At 34.0% G+C, this 12,954-nt stretch overlaps 2 protein-coding genes across 4 annotated transcripts in view; both read right to left on the reverse strand.

Moving 5' to 3' along the window:
• Liprin-alpha (PTPRF interacting protein alpha) overlaps positions 1 to 5,083 on the reverse strand; it is a 76,731-nt gene extending 71,648 nt beyond the window's left edge. Inside the window, exons 1-2 of the mRNA XM_018445567.1 lie at positions 4,820 to 5,083; positions 1,866 to 2,218 (exon numbers count right to left, since the gene is read on the reverse strand). Coding sequence (XP_018301069.1) covers positions 1,866 to 2,114 — 249 coding nt within the window. The 5' untranslated portion in view covers positions 2,115 to 2,218; positions 4,820 to 5,083. The remainder of the gene's footprint in view (positions 1 to 1,865; positions 2,219 to 4,819) is intronic.
• Positions 5,084 to 6,643: 1,560 nt separating this feature from the next.
• Positions 6,644 to 12,566, reverse strand: Rpn5 (regulatory particle non-ATPase 5). Of its 3 annotated transcripts, none has more exons than XM_018445511.1 (8): positions 12,403 to 12,566; positions 11,328 to 11,511; positions 9,861 to 10,097; positions 8,930 to 9,034; positions 8,668 to 8,849; positions 8,372 to 8,596; positions 8,133 to 8,289; positions 6,644 to 7,123 (listed from the first exon to the last, which is right to left on the reverse strand). In XM_018445511.1, exons 2-8 carry the CDS (start codon positions 11,490 to 11,492, stop codon positions 6,833 to 6,835), a joined length of 1,362 nt encoding a protein of 453 aa, XP_018301013.1. In that variant the 5' UTR covers positions 11,493 to 11,511; positions 12,403 to 12,566; the 3' UTR covers positions 6,644 to 6,832. The 3 variants fall into 3 exon arrangements, with proteins under 3 accessions (XP_018301013.1, XP_018301014.1, XP_018301015.1); XM_018445512.1 differs by having other exon boundaries at positions 12,535 to 12,562; XM_018445513.1 differs by having other exon boundaries at positions 12,360 to 12,414.
• Between the last annotated feature and the right edge of the window lie 388 nt (positions 12,567 to 12,954).

The raw sequence follows: 12,954 nt of genomic DNA on the forward strand, positions 1-12,954 counted from the left end.
CGTTCATTATAATTATCTGTACGTTTCATTTCTTTCCATTTGTTGTTTACGAAGAAAATATGCTTGGAGCCAAATTGGCTCTTACGATTCTTTTAGGGGGATCGTCAAATCCAGTCCTTCTAGTGTTAAAAAATTATATCGTGACCTTTTTACAAAGTCTTAATTCTCTCGCCTGTTTTTCTGTTAATTTATTATTTCTGTATATGCACTTACACGTATTATTATTCTCTCAAATATTCTCGTATACTGATGGTTAACGGATTTTCATAATGTTACGCTTTATTCGCCTACTAAAATTTGTACAGCCGCTATGTAAGTTTTCATTTAATTATAATTAAGATTTATATATGTTCTCTCTCATGAGGATTTTTATTATTACAGTAATAGCATCATTTTATCGATTGGCTCACGTACACAGTATTCAAACAAATATTATGAAACGCTTGAAGAATTAAAATTTGAATACACATCTTGAATACACAATTTGAATACACATCTAATTATAATTTTATCAAGCAACTTATTGTAATAGTATTGTTTACATATTAATTTATTAATGCATCAGTTCACTACTGAGGATGACCAACAAATGTAGTTGAAAAAACGTCTAAAATTCTATTAATAAATATTAATTTTACACACGAAAAACCTGTATCGGATCATATAAGCTTTATTTTTACTCATTTGATTGTACAATCGAGCCTTTACATTTCATGTATTTTTATTTAAAAAGGTGTTTCAATTTTTTAAATTTAACACACTTATAGCTTGTATGAAACAAGTAAATATCGATTTTTAAATTTAAGTTATAGTTTGCATGAAACGAGTAAATATCTACTATACGGTTTTTTGTTGTCTCAGAAGCATCCCAAAAATCGTGCGGATCCGTACACTGAACACCCTATACTTCAGCGGTAAAGTAAAATATACTAAACAAGGAGTTAATTACGACGTTAGCAACATGCATATCTCGCGCAAAGTGGAGCAACTACAAAGATAATATGTGTACGAATATAGTTCGCATTAAATCAGCTTCTGCGGTACGTTTGTTACGTAAACGTTTTAGCGATTGCGAAGATCTATGATCATAATTAAACATAATTAAAAAGTCTTCACGAAAAAATTTTGTCTAAAGAAGAAACACAAATTCAATGTCGTGTCATCATATATCATTACGAAATTATTCGTCCGAAATTTCTCTCTCTCTCTCTCTCTCTCTCTCTCTCTCTCTCTCTCTCTCTCTCTCTCACCCTCTCATTGCTCTTTCCATACAAAAAATCAATCTTGTTCTAAATAATTAAACTATAAACTTAACATCTTAAAATCTTTAACGTTTTATCATCATCAATAAAAAAGATTTTAAAATTCGCAGTGGAATGTAAGAAAATATACATATATTAAAACATCTTCATTTTTCTACACCTAATCCTTCATCCTTTTTTAAACCAATTATTTACATTTTCTGTAAACGTTTACTCTCTGTTCAAGATAGAATCATGATAAGGGGAGTATCAGACTATCATTGGTTGGGTTGACGATTGATAATTACCCGATTCTATTTCAGCCAATTACGATGGACTCGCTACATCGTGATTGGTTGAAGTAGAACCGGGCAACCGTTAATCGTAATCGTTAATCCATAGTCTGATACGGGCATAAGGCTGCTATTGTTTTTATAAACACGTTAAATCATTGCACGCAATCAAGCATAAATAAATACAGAATTAGGTATATGTTCGTGCTGTTTAAAATCTTGAAAAATTTTTGCTCTTGAAACGAGATGAATGTTCGAGCGTCGAAAAGAGAGAAAGCGAAGATACTGAATGCGAAAAGTGTAAACAATGCAAACAGACTTATTGACTTACCTGGGGAATATTTGCGTTAAGCTGGCGATTCAAGGCATCCCGTTCCTTCTCGACCTCTGTCAATCGCGCCTCCATTTCCTGCAGGCGTTCTTGGTGCTCGCGCATCGATTCCATCATTTTGTCACGCTCGTCTAGCATTTGCACCATCAATTGCTCGATATTCCCATCCTCGCCGGAGAATTGCGAGCTCCGCTGGCTCATGCTGTCCTCCGCAATCGTCGGCATCACATCACACATCATATTCCACATTTTGCACGTTGTAGGTATATTACTATCGTCGTCACGTCGCGATAGTTCTCTGTGCTCGTCGGGATTATTGTATTATTTTGTTATTCACCCCGGAAGCAATGGATCTGTGGGATAATTACCGGCGAATTACATGCGCCTCTAATGACCACGCGCAACATTCGAGCGCGTGACACAAGCGCATGTAAAATGATGTATACACGTAGTATATGAGTGCGCGAGCGCGCTCGTATCACATGTAATCTACACTTGCACAACCATACCTATACTCTCGTACGTACGCGTGCGCGTACTACGTATAAACGCATAAAACAAAAGAAAAAACAAAAATAGGCGCTTTTCTTTTCCCTGCCTTATCTCATTATCTTGCTTATCTCATTTTATTTCACTTCAATTATTTCTTCTATCTCATTTTCTCTCTTCCTTCTATCTCTTTCTATCTCTCTTTTCTCTTGTCCATTTCTCACGTTCTAGATTGACATTTATAATCGGTTCTTATATTTAAGACTGTCTTAAGTACAGTCTTAGAACAAGAGCACAGAGTTTTACATAACGCATAACGTATAAGAAAATGAACCAATCAAAGGCCTTCATTTCCATAAAATCAAAGACTCCGATTGGAGTTGATTTTCTCATGCGTTTATGCGTTACGCAAAGGTACATGCTCTGGCTCTTAAGAAGTCATAAACCATCATATAACCATATTAGCATCTTTACCTACTGGGACATTCTTCGCACCTTTTCTTATTACCGATCTTCTTTTGCCCTACCTTAATCAATAATTGCCCATTCTATTTCTCGTTCCAAACATGTACAGATTAGTGTGAGCACAGCTTCGTGTTAATGTTTCTATCGCGTGATGAGTCCACCTCAATTTTTACGAGAAAGTACTTTTTACGCATGTGAATAAAACAAATGCTGATTCCACGAAACTTGAGCTTGTTGTCGGCAACTGGCCAATTCATGGCTTTTACTGCTTTGCAAAATTTACTCTCTGACGAGTCCGCAATTAACTTACAATCAATACTTTTCAGTATTTTTGCTCATCAATGAAATATTGTTTTTCAAATTAAATCGGCCGTTATATGTATATATAAATAGTTTTATATATATATATATATATATAAATCAAATGTCCCTGCTTTGCGAGCATGAAGCCGTAAAAACGTGCGTCTCTATTTCTCCCTCAACGAAGACTTCCACGCGATCGCTCCCGCTTCGATCGAAACTACTCGTCTACTGTCACGACTTCGAAGCCGACATTTCCCGATCACGCGGCGCATTCGCTTCGCCGATCGCACAAGTGACGGAGATTCCGTACGTCGGCCGTCGCGCGTAAGTCTCCTCCTGCCGCGTACACTGTACATGCGCTCTTGACATGTATATGCTCAATTTCGCAATTTTTAGTTATATCAAAAAAAAGAAAAAAAAGAGCGAGAGAAATTTGCGCGCGCTATCAGTCAAATTCGAAAACCATTGTTTACTTTGTCGGCTCCTTCCTCTTTATTGGATGTTTAATCGCTTAGAATTTTGCAATTTAGTTAAAAATACATCATTCTTTATATAATTTCTCAGATTACTTGATAATATTTTTTCATCGGATTCAATATCGTGCTCCATTCGATGAAATTAATCGATCACAGATCAATTCTGATTAAACAGTTTGCATACGTCATGATAAATTGATTTACAACACCCTAACCACGAATTATCACAGAGAGTGTGTTCTTTATTGTATCTCAGAAAGAATTCATTACCACTGACAATTTTTTTGTATCTGTGTTCTTCTTATAGATGAAATATCAAGGTGCCACTTCGCACACAATTTGACTTGTGTTTATAGAAATTTTTCGTCATCTCGAAAACGCTTAGGTGCGGAATCTATATCGTTTTCGTAATCTCAAAATTTCCAATTTCAAAACAAATACCCGACTGTTTCTGAACACAGAATAGTAACGCTTTTTTCCATCTCCTAAATTCCCTATCTCTAAATTTCTTCTTTTTTTCAAAATAGGTATTTATTCTTTTTTTTTAATACATAACTATCACTTTTTTATTCTTCTTCTAACTTGACTTGCGATTTCAGAACAATTTTGAAGAAGCAACCAGTTTGAAGAAACACGTCGATACTAGTAGCAGTAATAATAATAATGATACTAGCGGTAATACTACTGCATTCTCAGCCAATTCTGTAAAACACTTAGGAGAGAGAGAGAGACAGAAGTAGTCTTCTACCCTAGGTATTTTGTCTTGCTTCTTTCTCTAGTTTAGTGCCATTACATTTTCGACTGCATTTTTGAATGATCTGTGCCTGTCCACTAGGAACCTAACGCCCGCAGAGCATTGTTATAACCTCGAAGAAAACCGGCGACACCTCATTCTTAGACTCTCGAATTTCTCAGCACATGTCGATTTACGCTTCGATACTCGCCGATACTTCCTTTTCGATTCTGAAGCGCTATAAGCAGAAGCTTTCGCGGAGATCGTCTTCCTCGCGTAAATATGCAGTAACAAAAATTCGCAGAAGGGAAATCGGTGATCTATACATTTTCACAACGTTTACTTGCTTATCACCGACGTCGAAGAGAGAGAGAGAGAGAAAGAGAGAGAGAGAGAGAGAGAGAGAGAAAGAGAGGTGAGATAATAAAAGAAAGAGAGGGAAAGACTGGACGAGATACATGGAGCCGATTTATACATACAATTCTTACACGACAAGCACTGCGCTGCACAGAGCCAAAATTCTGAGTTCAGCTCGCAACAGCGACGACAACAACGCGGCAAGGCATCATTCTAATGGAGTATTGTTTTGCACGTAATGTCAAACACCGACACACCTATTACCCGGAATTCCGCCCAGTCTCGTCTACAATACACCATTCCCGACACCGACGGCCATCTTGCGCCATGACGTCGCCGTCATCGAAGGCGCGCCCGACTCCGCCCGAGCACCGTCGTTGTAACCGTAGAGTATAAGCCGCGTTCTGCGATCGGTGGAGCATACCATGACGCTCGAGATCGATCATAGTTAATAGTACGAAGCAGAGAGAAGCCTGAGAGAGGCCATCTCGGTATTTTTCGTCGAACTTCCTCCGTACACTAGCGCCAGTACATCTATTTTCAAACTGAGTACTACGTAGCTACGTAATGGCGATAAAATCGCGGTGTCGAAAATAGATGTGGTGCGAGTCCATACTAAATCGTGGTGTCGAAAATTAATGTGCATAGAGGCGGAATCCATAGACGTTGCTCAAGATTCGAGATGGTCTTAAGCTAGTGCATGAACCAATCAGAGAGCCGTATTAGGCCCTGCGCACAATGGAGGAAATATTAGGAACAGGAATAGATATTAAGATTAGATAGATATTAAGCTCTCTGGCCGGTATTCATAGTCGGTTCTTATTTCAAAACCATCTTAAGTAATGTCTTAATACGCTAACGCGGCTCTCTGATTGGTTCATTACACCTCAAGGCTGAACTTAAGACGATCTTGAATATAAGAACTGACTATGGCTGCGTTCAGCAGACTCAACAGTTTTGCAACCGTTTTATGATTGTCTGCTGAGATAGGACCATTCTTCTAGATCTAAAAGTATGATCCAATCAGCGCGAAGGAAACTTCCAACAGTTGCAAAACGAACGTTCTGCTGAACGCAGCCTATGAATACCGGCATCTGATTGATTCATGCTCTAGCTTAAGACCATCTCGAATCTTGAGCAACGTCTATGGATTCCGCCCTAAGACCGGACTATGGATTCCGGCCTAGGTGTCAATCCGTGTTAAGAGGGGGTCTCCTACCTTAAGAGACCGAAAAAGAAATAATTTTTCGTAATTTTTTTCAAAAGGAAAACTATTTAATCACAATGGTAAAATAGAAGGGCCTATTTTGTTAAAAACGTTTAATATTTGAAAGTAAAATGGTAAACATAAAATTATAAATAAAGCAACAAACGTTTATAATAAATATTAAACTAGTGTCAGGGCATTTTGTTATCTGGATAGGCGCGAATACGGTAAATGGCCAGACTCTGGTATAAGGACTCGAATTCTAACTCAGGAATCAGAAATCCATCGGCCAATTAAGAAGAAAAAAGAAGCACGCTACACTGGATGCCTTCCAACAAGAAAAACACATGAGACGATGTGACACGATGCATCATTACGTTACATCCTTATTGTTCACCAATGTTAAACAAGAATGAGATGATCACTGTGTTGTACCGAGTCGCTTGTTGGAAGACACCCACTGAGTTGCACTAGTGCAGCCAAGGGAAAACACTATAACTTATGATGCATTATAACAAAAAATTGATTACAGGTTTCACTTATATTGTCCAGGATATATTGGATATAATAAGCTATTCTGTGTACACGTGTAAATTTTTTATTTTTATTATGGTACATTAAAATAAATGACAAAATTATTTGTACAATAATACAATTTTATCTTCATATATAAAGAATTTCCATGTTAAAGGAATTATATTTTCAATATCGTGTTTATAGATATAGTAGTTGTGTGAATTATACACAACAAATACACAAAAATATAAACAGCATTTTTATAATCCAAAATCATATTACTCTGGTTATATTTTGTTAATAATGCTAATAACGATACTCTATTCTTAAATGGAAATAAAATTGAAATGTATAACATAAGAGAGACACGATGCATACAAACATGATGTGTGGTGTATGCGCGCGCATGCGTGTATGCGTTCTAAGATTGCGCAACGGCCAACATTTCTTCTTGATGAATTAAATGTGTAGTATGATTCACAAGGCCCATCAATTTCGATAATGATGCAGCCCATGTATCTAAAAGAGCAGCTGGTTCTTGTGTGCCAGTAAAACGGACTACACCAGCTGGACGATCTGTACGCGCATTAATTACTCCAGTTTCTACTAAATTACAGAGACACGCTTCTGTTTCTTCAGTCGGAAGATCTAATAATTCAGCCATGCGAGTTAGTGTAATCTTAGTGTAATATTTGGCCATGATTCTTATATTCTAAAAACAGATAAAAATGTTTCTTTTTCTATACACATCTGCACATATAAAACTATTAAAGCAAGATTATTAACAAATAAATATTCTACTATTTCATATTTTATATACAAATCTGTCAAAATAAAGTATAAAACATCTCTTTTGCAAATCATTTTATCCTGACTTTTTAAAAATGCAGAATATTCTCAGGAAAAAATAGAAATATTTTAAAAAAGAATAAGATGAATAAAAAAAATAATTAATTCTATTTAAAAAAAATATTCCAAATATATATGCGTATTGTGAATAAACATGTTGTAGATTTCTTGACGACTTTGTGAATTCAAATTTTTTTTTAAATTTAAAATATCAAAGAAAATACCTTTAAATTGTAAGCTTTGAATTAAAATGGAAATTTTTTACAACTAAATTATAGAAGAAAATAGTTAAAATTATATTTTTCAATTAATTTTGAATAAATTTTACTTTATGTTATAATTTTTGAAAATAGCGACAATTTACATTGTTAAAGAAAAAATTAACTCAAAATAAGCAAAAAATTCACAATATAAACAAAAAGAATTTAATGAAATCATCCTGTATAATATCAAGTTGTACCATATAAAATTGCCGTTTATAGAAATCAAAATAAAGATGATGTATTTTTAGAAAAAAATTTTATTCAATTAAAATGAGTAATATTAAATTTTAAGTCTATACCTCGACGCTCATTTTTTAAATTTAGAATAAAATTTTTCAAACCATTACTGAATAGTCCTTTTGCTAATAGTTTTACTTTTTTCTAAAGACTTAACAATTAACGTTTCTATTTGACTAAACTGCATAGAATAATCAACGAAATTTGAAGAGAACAATAGTGTTATATAAATTCTAACCTACCTGAAGAATACTTTATTTCGATTTACTGATGGATCACGATTTCCAATTGACTGACAATTTTATATGGTATAACTTGATATATATTTTTCATTATCCTCTTAAATATATTCTGAATGATATATAAACTTACGTGTTCTACAACACGATTCCGCAAATCTGTCCATCGTTTGCATCCTTCTTCAGTCGAAGAAGAAAAAACTTCAGTTAATCTGAGATCTTTTTCATAAATTTCGCATAATCCTGACCATTTTATCAACTCAGGATTAACAAATAAGCGTAATAATTCTCTGCGAATGGTTGTAGTCCATGTTACTTTCGAAGAATGAGAAATAAATATTTTAAATATTTCTAAGTAATTGTAATCATTACTTGTAAGTGGGAATCTCATCGAGAAGTTTATCAGCGAGTAATCTATGCGTTAGATCAGCTTGCTCAGGCTCGTGTGGTGCAAGTACTAGATAAAGGACTGCTCGAGAAAGCGCAATACGTCTTTTCTCTGGATCGTCACGAATGGTTGGAGTTTCCAGTACTGCTCGGTTATGTCGACATAATTCCAAATGCCAACCTTCATGACGTGCCAATTCCATCATTAAACTAAATACAAAATGTAATTCATTATAACTTTTATATAATAAATATGGGTACAAAATATATGGCATACATACTCGTAATATTTTAATTTCAATGTCTGAGTTTCTTCGTCATTCTCATCACTAAAGAACTTAACATTAATTTTCTTTGCTATGATTTGAGTTCTCATGAAATCTTGTTTTGCCAAACAAAGTCTCATTTGTTCTAAGATAAGAGAAGCTTTCTCCCGACGTGACATACTGCCATATGTTTCTACCTATATGATATGCTATTTAGTAATCTTTAGGATTGTTTTACTGTAGTAGTGTGTCTATTATTGTTATAAACTATAAATACCTGTAATTCAAGCATTACAGCTGCAGCACCTGCAATGTCTCCTTCTGCTTCTTTTATTTTGGCTAAACGATGAGTAAGCCTTGCTCTTTCTACTTCTACATATATCTTTTGCAAAAAAATGTATTGTTTAATGTAAATATTTTATGATTTTGCCCTTGCTGGGCAATAAAAAATACGTCAGAGCAAGCCAGTTATCTTAACAATGTAAATTGTACATGAATATTTCAAATTTTAGTTTTTAAAGGTAACTCAAGGTTTGTTACAAAACATCCAGATACTATGTACTAAGCAAAAAAAATTGAACGGAAGATATACCAGTTGTGGGACTCTCTAAACGTTTTATCGACAATTGTCGCTATCGTTAACTAGCGACAGCCAATGAGTGCCGCGATTTCTTCCCATTGGTTGTTGCTAGTTAACGATAGCGACAATCATCGATAAGATGTAGTATTTTAATTTTTTTATAGGAAAATAGAACATTAGCTCTGAAGCTTGTATCAGATCAGAAATTGAGATTGAGATCAACCCTTAAACGCCACACTACGGAAACGACACACTTGGGTATGGCATAGCCAACCTAACTCGATTGCTTCTAATTTTCACAAAAATGAACATACTTATTAAAATTATTTTTTCAATCGAACCGTCAGAAGTCAGACTTTAAAAAACTTTAATAAAAAAATTATAAGCAATGAAAAAAAGCATTGGAAAAGCATTGGAAAAAGAAAACTTGGTATGCCACACCTAGAGTGGTTTTTAAGGGTTAAGATTAGGCTGGAATTTGACCAATCAAAGTAAAGTTCATTAAACTTGAAATGGGTTTTCTTTCTTTTTATTGTTTACATTTCAATTCAATCTCAATCTCTAGCCTGATATGAGGGCTTAATCCTCTTGACATATAGTATATACTATTAATTGAAAATATATTTACCTTCCCTTCTGTTACCAAACGAAGAGTTTCTATTAGTTTTACCATGGTTTCTTTATTAGGCATTTTGTCTATATAAGTACAACATTCTTGAACCATCTTCGTTACAGCCTGTTTAAGTTGAGAGCGCCGTTTTGATAATAAAATTATGTGTTCATTAAGCGCTGACCAATTTTTTGCCTCCAAACAAATTTCGACTATGGCTGTAAGAAGTCTGGACGTTGATGCCATGTCGGCAACCTATATACGAATTTAAAAATAATTTCTCTAAATATGTGTATATGTCACAGTCAAAGCAGAAAATTTCATAAATACTTATACTTCTTAGTCAATATATGCAGTTATGTAAGATTTTAACAAAAGTATCAATCAGTGGCGTACCTAGCCTTGAGGGAGGAAGCAAAGGCAGAAGGGACGCCAATTATTGTGGAAAATATTCAATAAATAGGGATCAAGTTCATAAATTCTATTTATTTTTATTTTATCAAATCTAATAACACTATTCCATTCACACTTTTTTCTATTTACTCTATTTATATAATTTGACGATTAATTTAAATAATGGAGAAAATAATGAAAAAAACACTTTTATACATGTGAAACTGGTTATCTCAAAACCTGTGAAACTACAATCATTTTGATCTCATTTGAAAGATAACTGAATTCTCTACAACTTTCGTTTTGATACTTTTTATTAAAAAACGCATACTCTACCCAATATTTATAAAAATGTATATTAAATAATCATGATTTCTGAGGTTTTTGGGCGCTCACTTTTTAAGGAAGTATTATTCGACCCATGTTTATAGGAAATTTTTGTTCAAAATTAAATTTCCTATAAAATCTTAAAGTCTGGCCAAAACGTTTGGGATCACTCTATGTAAGAATTTATCTAATCTTTTCAGTTTTTATTATTGTTTAATATATTGCAGACTCATTCATTTAGTAAGGCAAAGATTTAATACATAAAATGTATGTGCTTGTAGCCACAGAGCATACACATGTAATGTACACATGTAACAGTGTACAGTACTTGTATATATTTGTTAGCCAAAATTCATGAAGTTAAATTGATATATTTTCGCTTGTGCACATTTTTATTAAATTAGATATGAAAATGTATGCACCAGTAAAAGTTTAAATTTCATTGCTTGTGTGAATACATTTACTTATCAAATTAGTATGTGTACACACTGACTATAAGTATATATATTTACTAAATTAACACTTTGACTGTGACATATATACTATGATATATATACTAACTATGACCATGTGTGCGACCCACTTAATGTTCACAATGCTCTCAAGTATCATTTCATCCTTCTTGTCATCAAATATTAAACAAGGATGAAATGATACACTGGAGAGTTGCAAACTTTAAATGGAACGTACCCTATGTCTCTTGACACACAAACATACATACGCATGTGTAAATATTTCTTACTTTAGTATTAATGTATACTTAACAGTTCTGGTAAGTTTCTCTAAAGCTAACAATTGATCCAAGGCATCATGTAGTTTTCCTTCAGAAGCTAATTTTTTGCATTCTGGAATTTTTACATCGCAAGTATTGCTATAATCCACCTCCATCTTCATAAGTCTACCAGAATTATCCATTATTGCCTCTGCCATTTTAATTGTTGGCCAATATCTAATTTCACATAAAAACAAATAAGATAAAAAAAACCATCGTTAATTATGTAAATGCATATTAAGTATGTTTTTAAAATTATGGTAATTATGAAGAAGACAGGCTTAGTCACAAAAATCAATGAAATTAGACTAATTTGGTGTTTTTACATAAAACGAAAGAATCTGACAGAAAAGGCGGCGTTCTGTCTTGCAAAACGAGATATTAATCATTAAAGTTGACCACTATTCAGGTTATAATATGCCAATAAGATACAAGCGTTCACTGAACGCTCAGTGAGCGCTTGCATCTTATTGGCATATTCCGTTAGAACTAAAAATATAGACCAAACAGATATAAAAGCTCACTGAGCGCTCAGTGAACGGTCATGGTACACCCAATGTGTGAGGTAACAGCGACAAAAATAACAATAGGAATAACATATGAGTTTACAACTCTTCACACATAGCAAGAACAGAAAAGGGTCTTTTTTCATAGCCTGTGACAGATTAATACCTAATCTAAATAGTCGTCAACTTTAACCATTAATATCTTGGTTCGCGCATGGCAAAGCGACACTTTTTCTGTCAGATTTGTTCATTTCATAAAAAACCGCGTAGATTGATATATTTTTTATCCATCTTTGTGATTGTGTATGTTAAACAATTATCGTAAAATCAAATACAGATGAAAAAAAGGCCAGATATAAAAATACAAAAATTCGATCACAAAATAATCAAAAAAGACGTTTGCGTATAATTGATGAATAGTGAGTGATATGTTACAATCTGCGTTCTGTAAAGCGCATGATATATCGTCTTATTCTTGTTTAACATTCCATGAACAACATAAAATAAAATAGTACATTCACGTTTTCAGAACGCAGCCAAAATCAAACGCATTATTTCTTACACGATTTCCTTCCAAATATATCAATAGAATAAATAATAATATTTCCAATACACGTTATAACATTACATTTGTCACGTTTTGTATAGATATTATTAACTGAATCCAATTTAGGTTAAATGATCAAATACACACCAAGGTAAATCGTTAGTCACGACTGATCACGAACCATGAATCCTATGATGCACATCATGGTGAAAATTGGAATTCACGGAGGAAAAAGGAGATCAAACTCGAAGATGAAACATCAAGGGCCACTGTCACCAAGCAATGACAAATGCAATTGGTCAATTCCGATGGACTAACTGGCCAGTTAAGTTAACTGAGCTTGGTGACAGTGGCCCCAAAGACAAATAATCAACTTTGATTATTCGTCCTTGTCTAACCCACGTAATAACATGAAAAAGAACCACAAAAATGTGGACATTACCCTACGAGATTTGATATACGAAAAAGGCCGGGATGTCCATTCTCAGGCTGCCTTCCCATGGAGAAAGAAAGTTGTTTCTTTCTCCATGGAAAGGCAGCCGCAGGTTTTTCTCTCTCTGGTAGTAC

Source organism: Mycetomoellerius zeteki, unplaced genomic scaffold (assembly GCF_001594055.1).
Source record: "Mycetomoellerius zeteki isolate Tzet28-1 unplaced genomic scaffold, Tzet1.0 scaffold162, whole genome shotgun sequence".
NCBI classification, from domain to species: Eukaryota; Metazoa; Arthropoda; class Insecta; order Hymenoptera; family Formicidae; genus Mycetomoellerius; species Mycetomoellerius zeteki.

What these genes read in the sequence shown, in the direction of transcription:
- Rpn5 (XM_018445511.1), bottom strand. Translation starts at nt 11,492, where the DNA reads ATGGCAGAGGCAATAATGGATAATTCTGGTAGACTTATGAAGATGGAG. An exon ending in CTGTAATGCTTGAATTACAG is followed by an intron (nt 8,850 to 8,929) that starts GTATTTATAGTT and finishes CATATCATATAG; the next exon opens with GTAGAAACATATGGCAGTAT. An exon ending in GATGAGATTCCCACTTACAA is followed by an intron (nt 8,290 to 8,371) that starts GTAATGATTACA and finishes AACCATTCGCAG; the next exon opens with AGAATTATTACGCTTATTTG.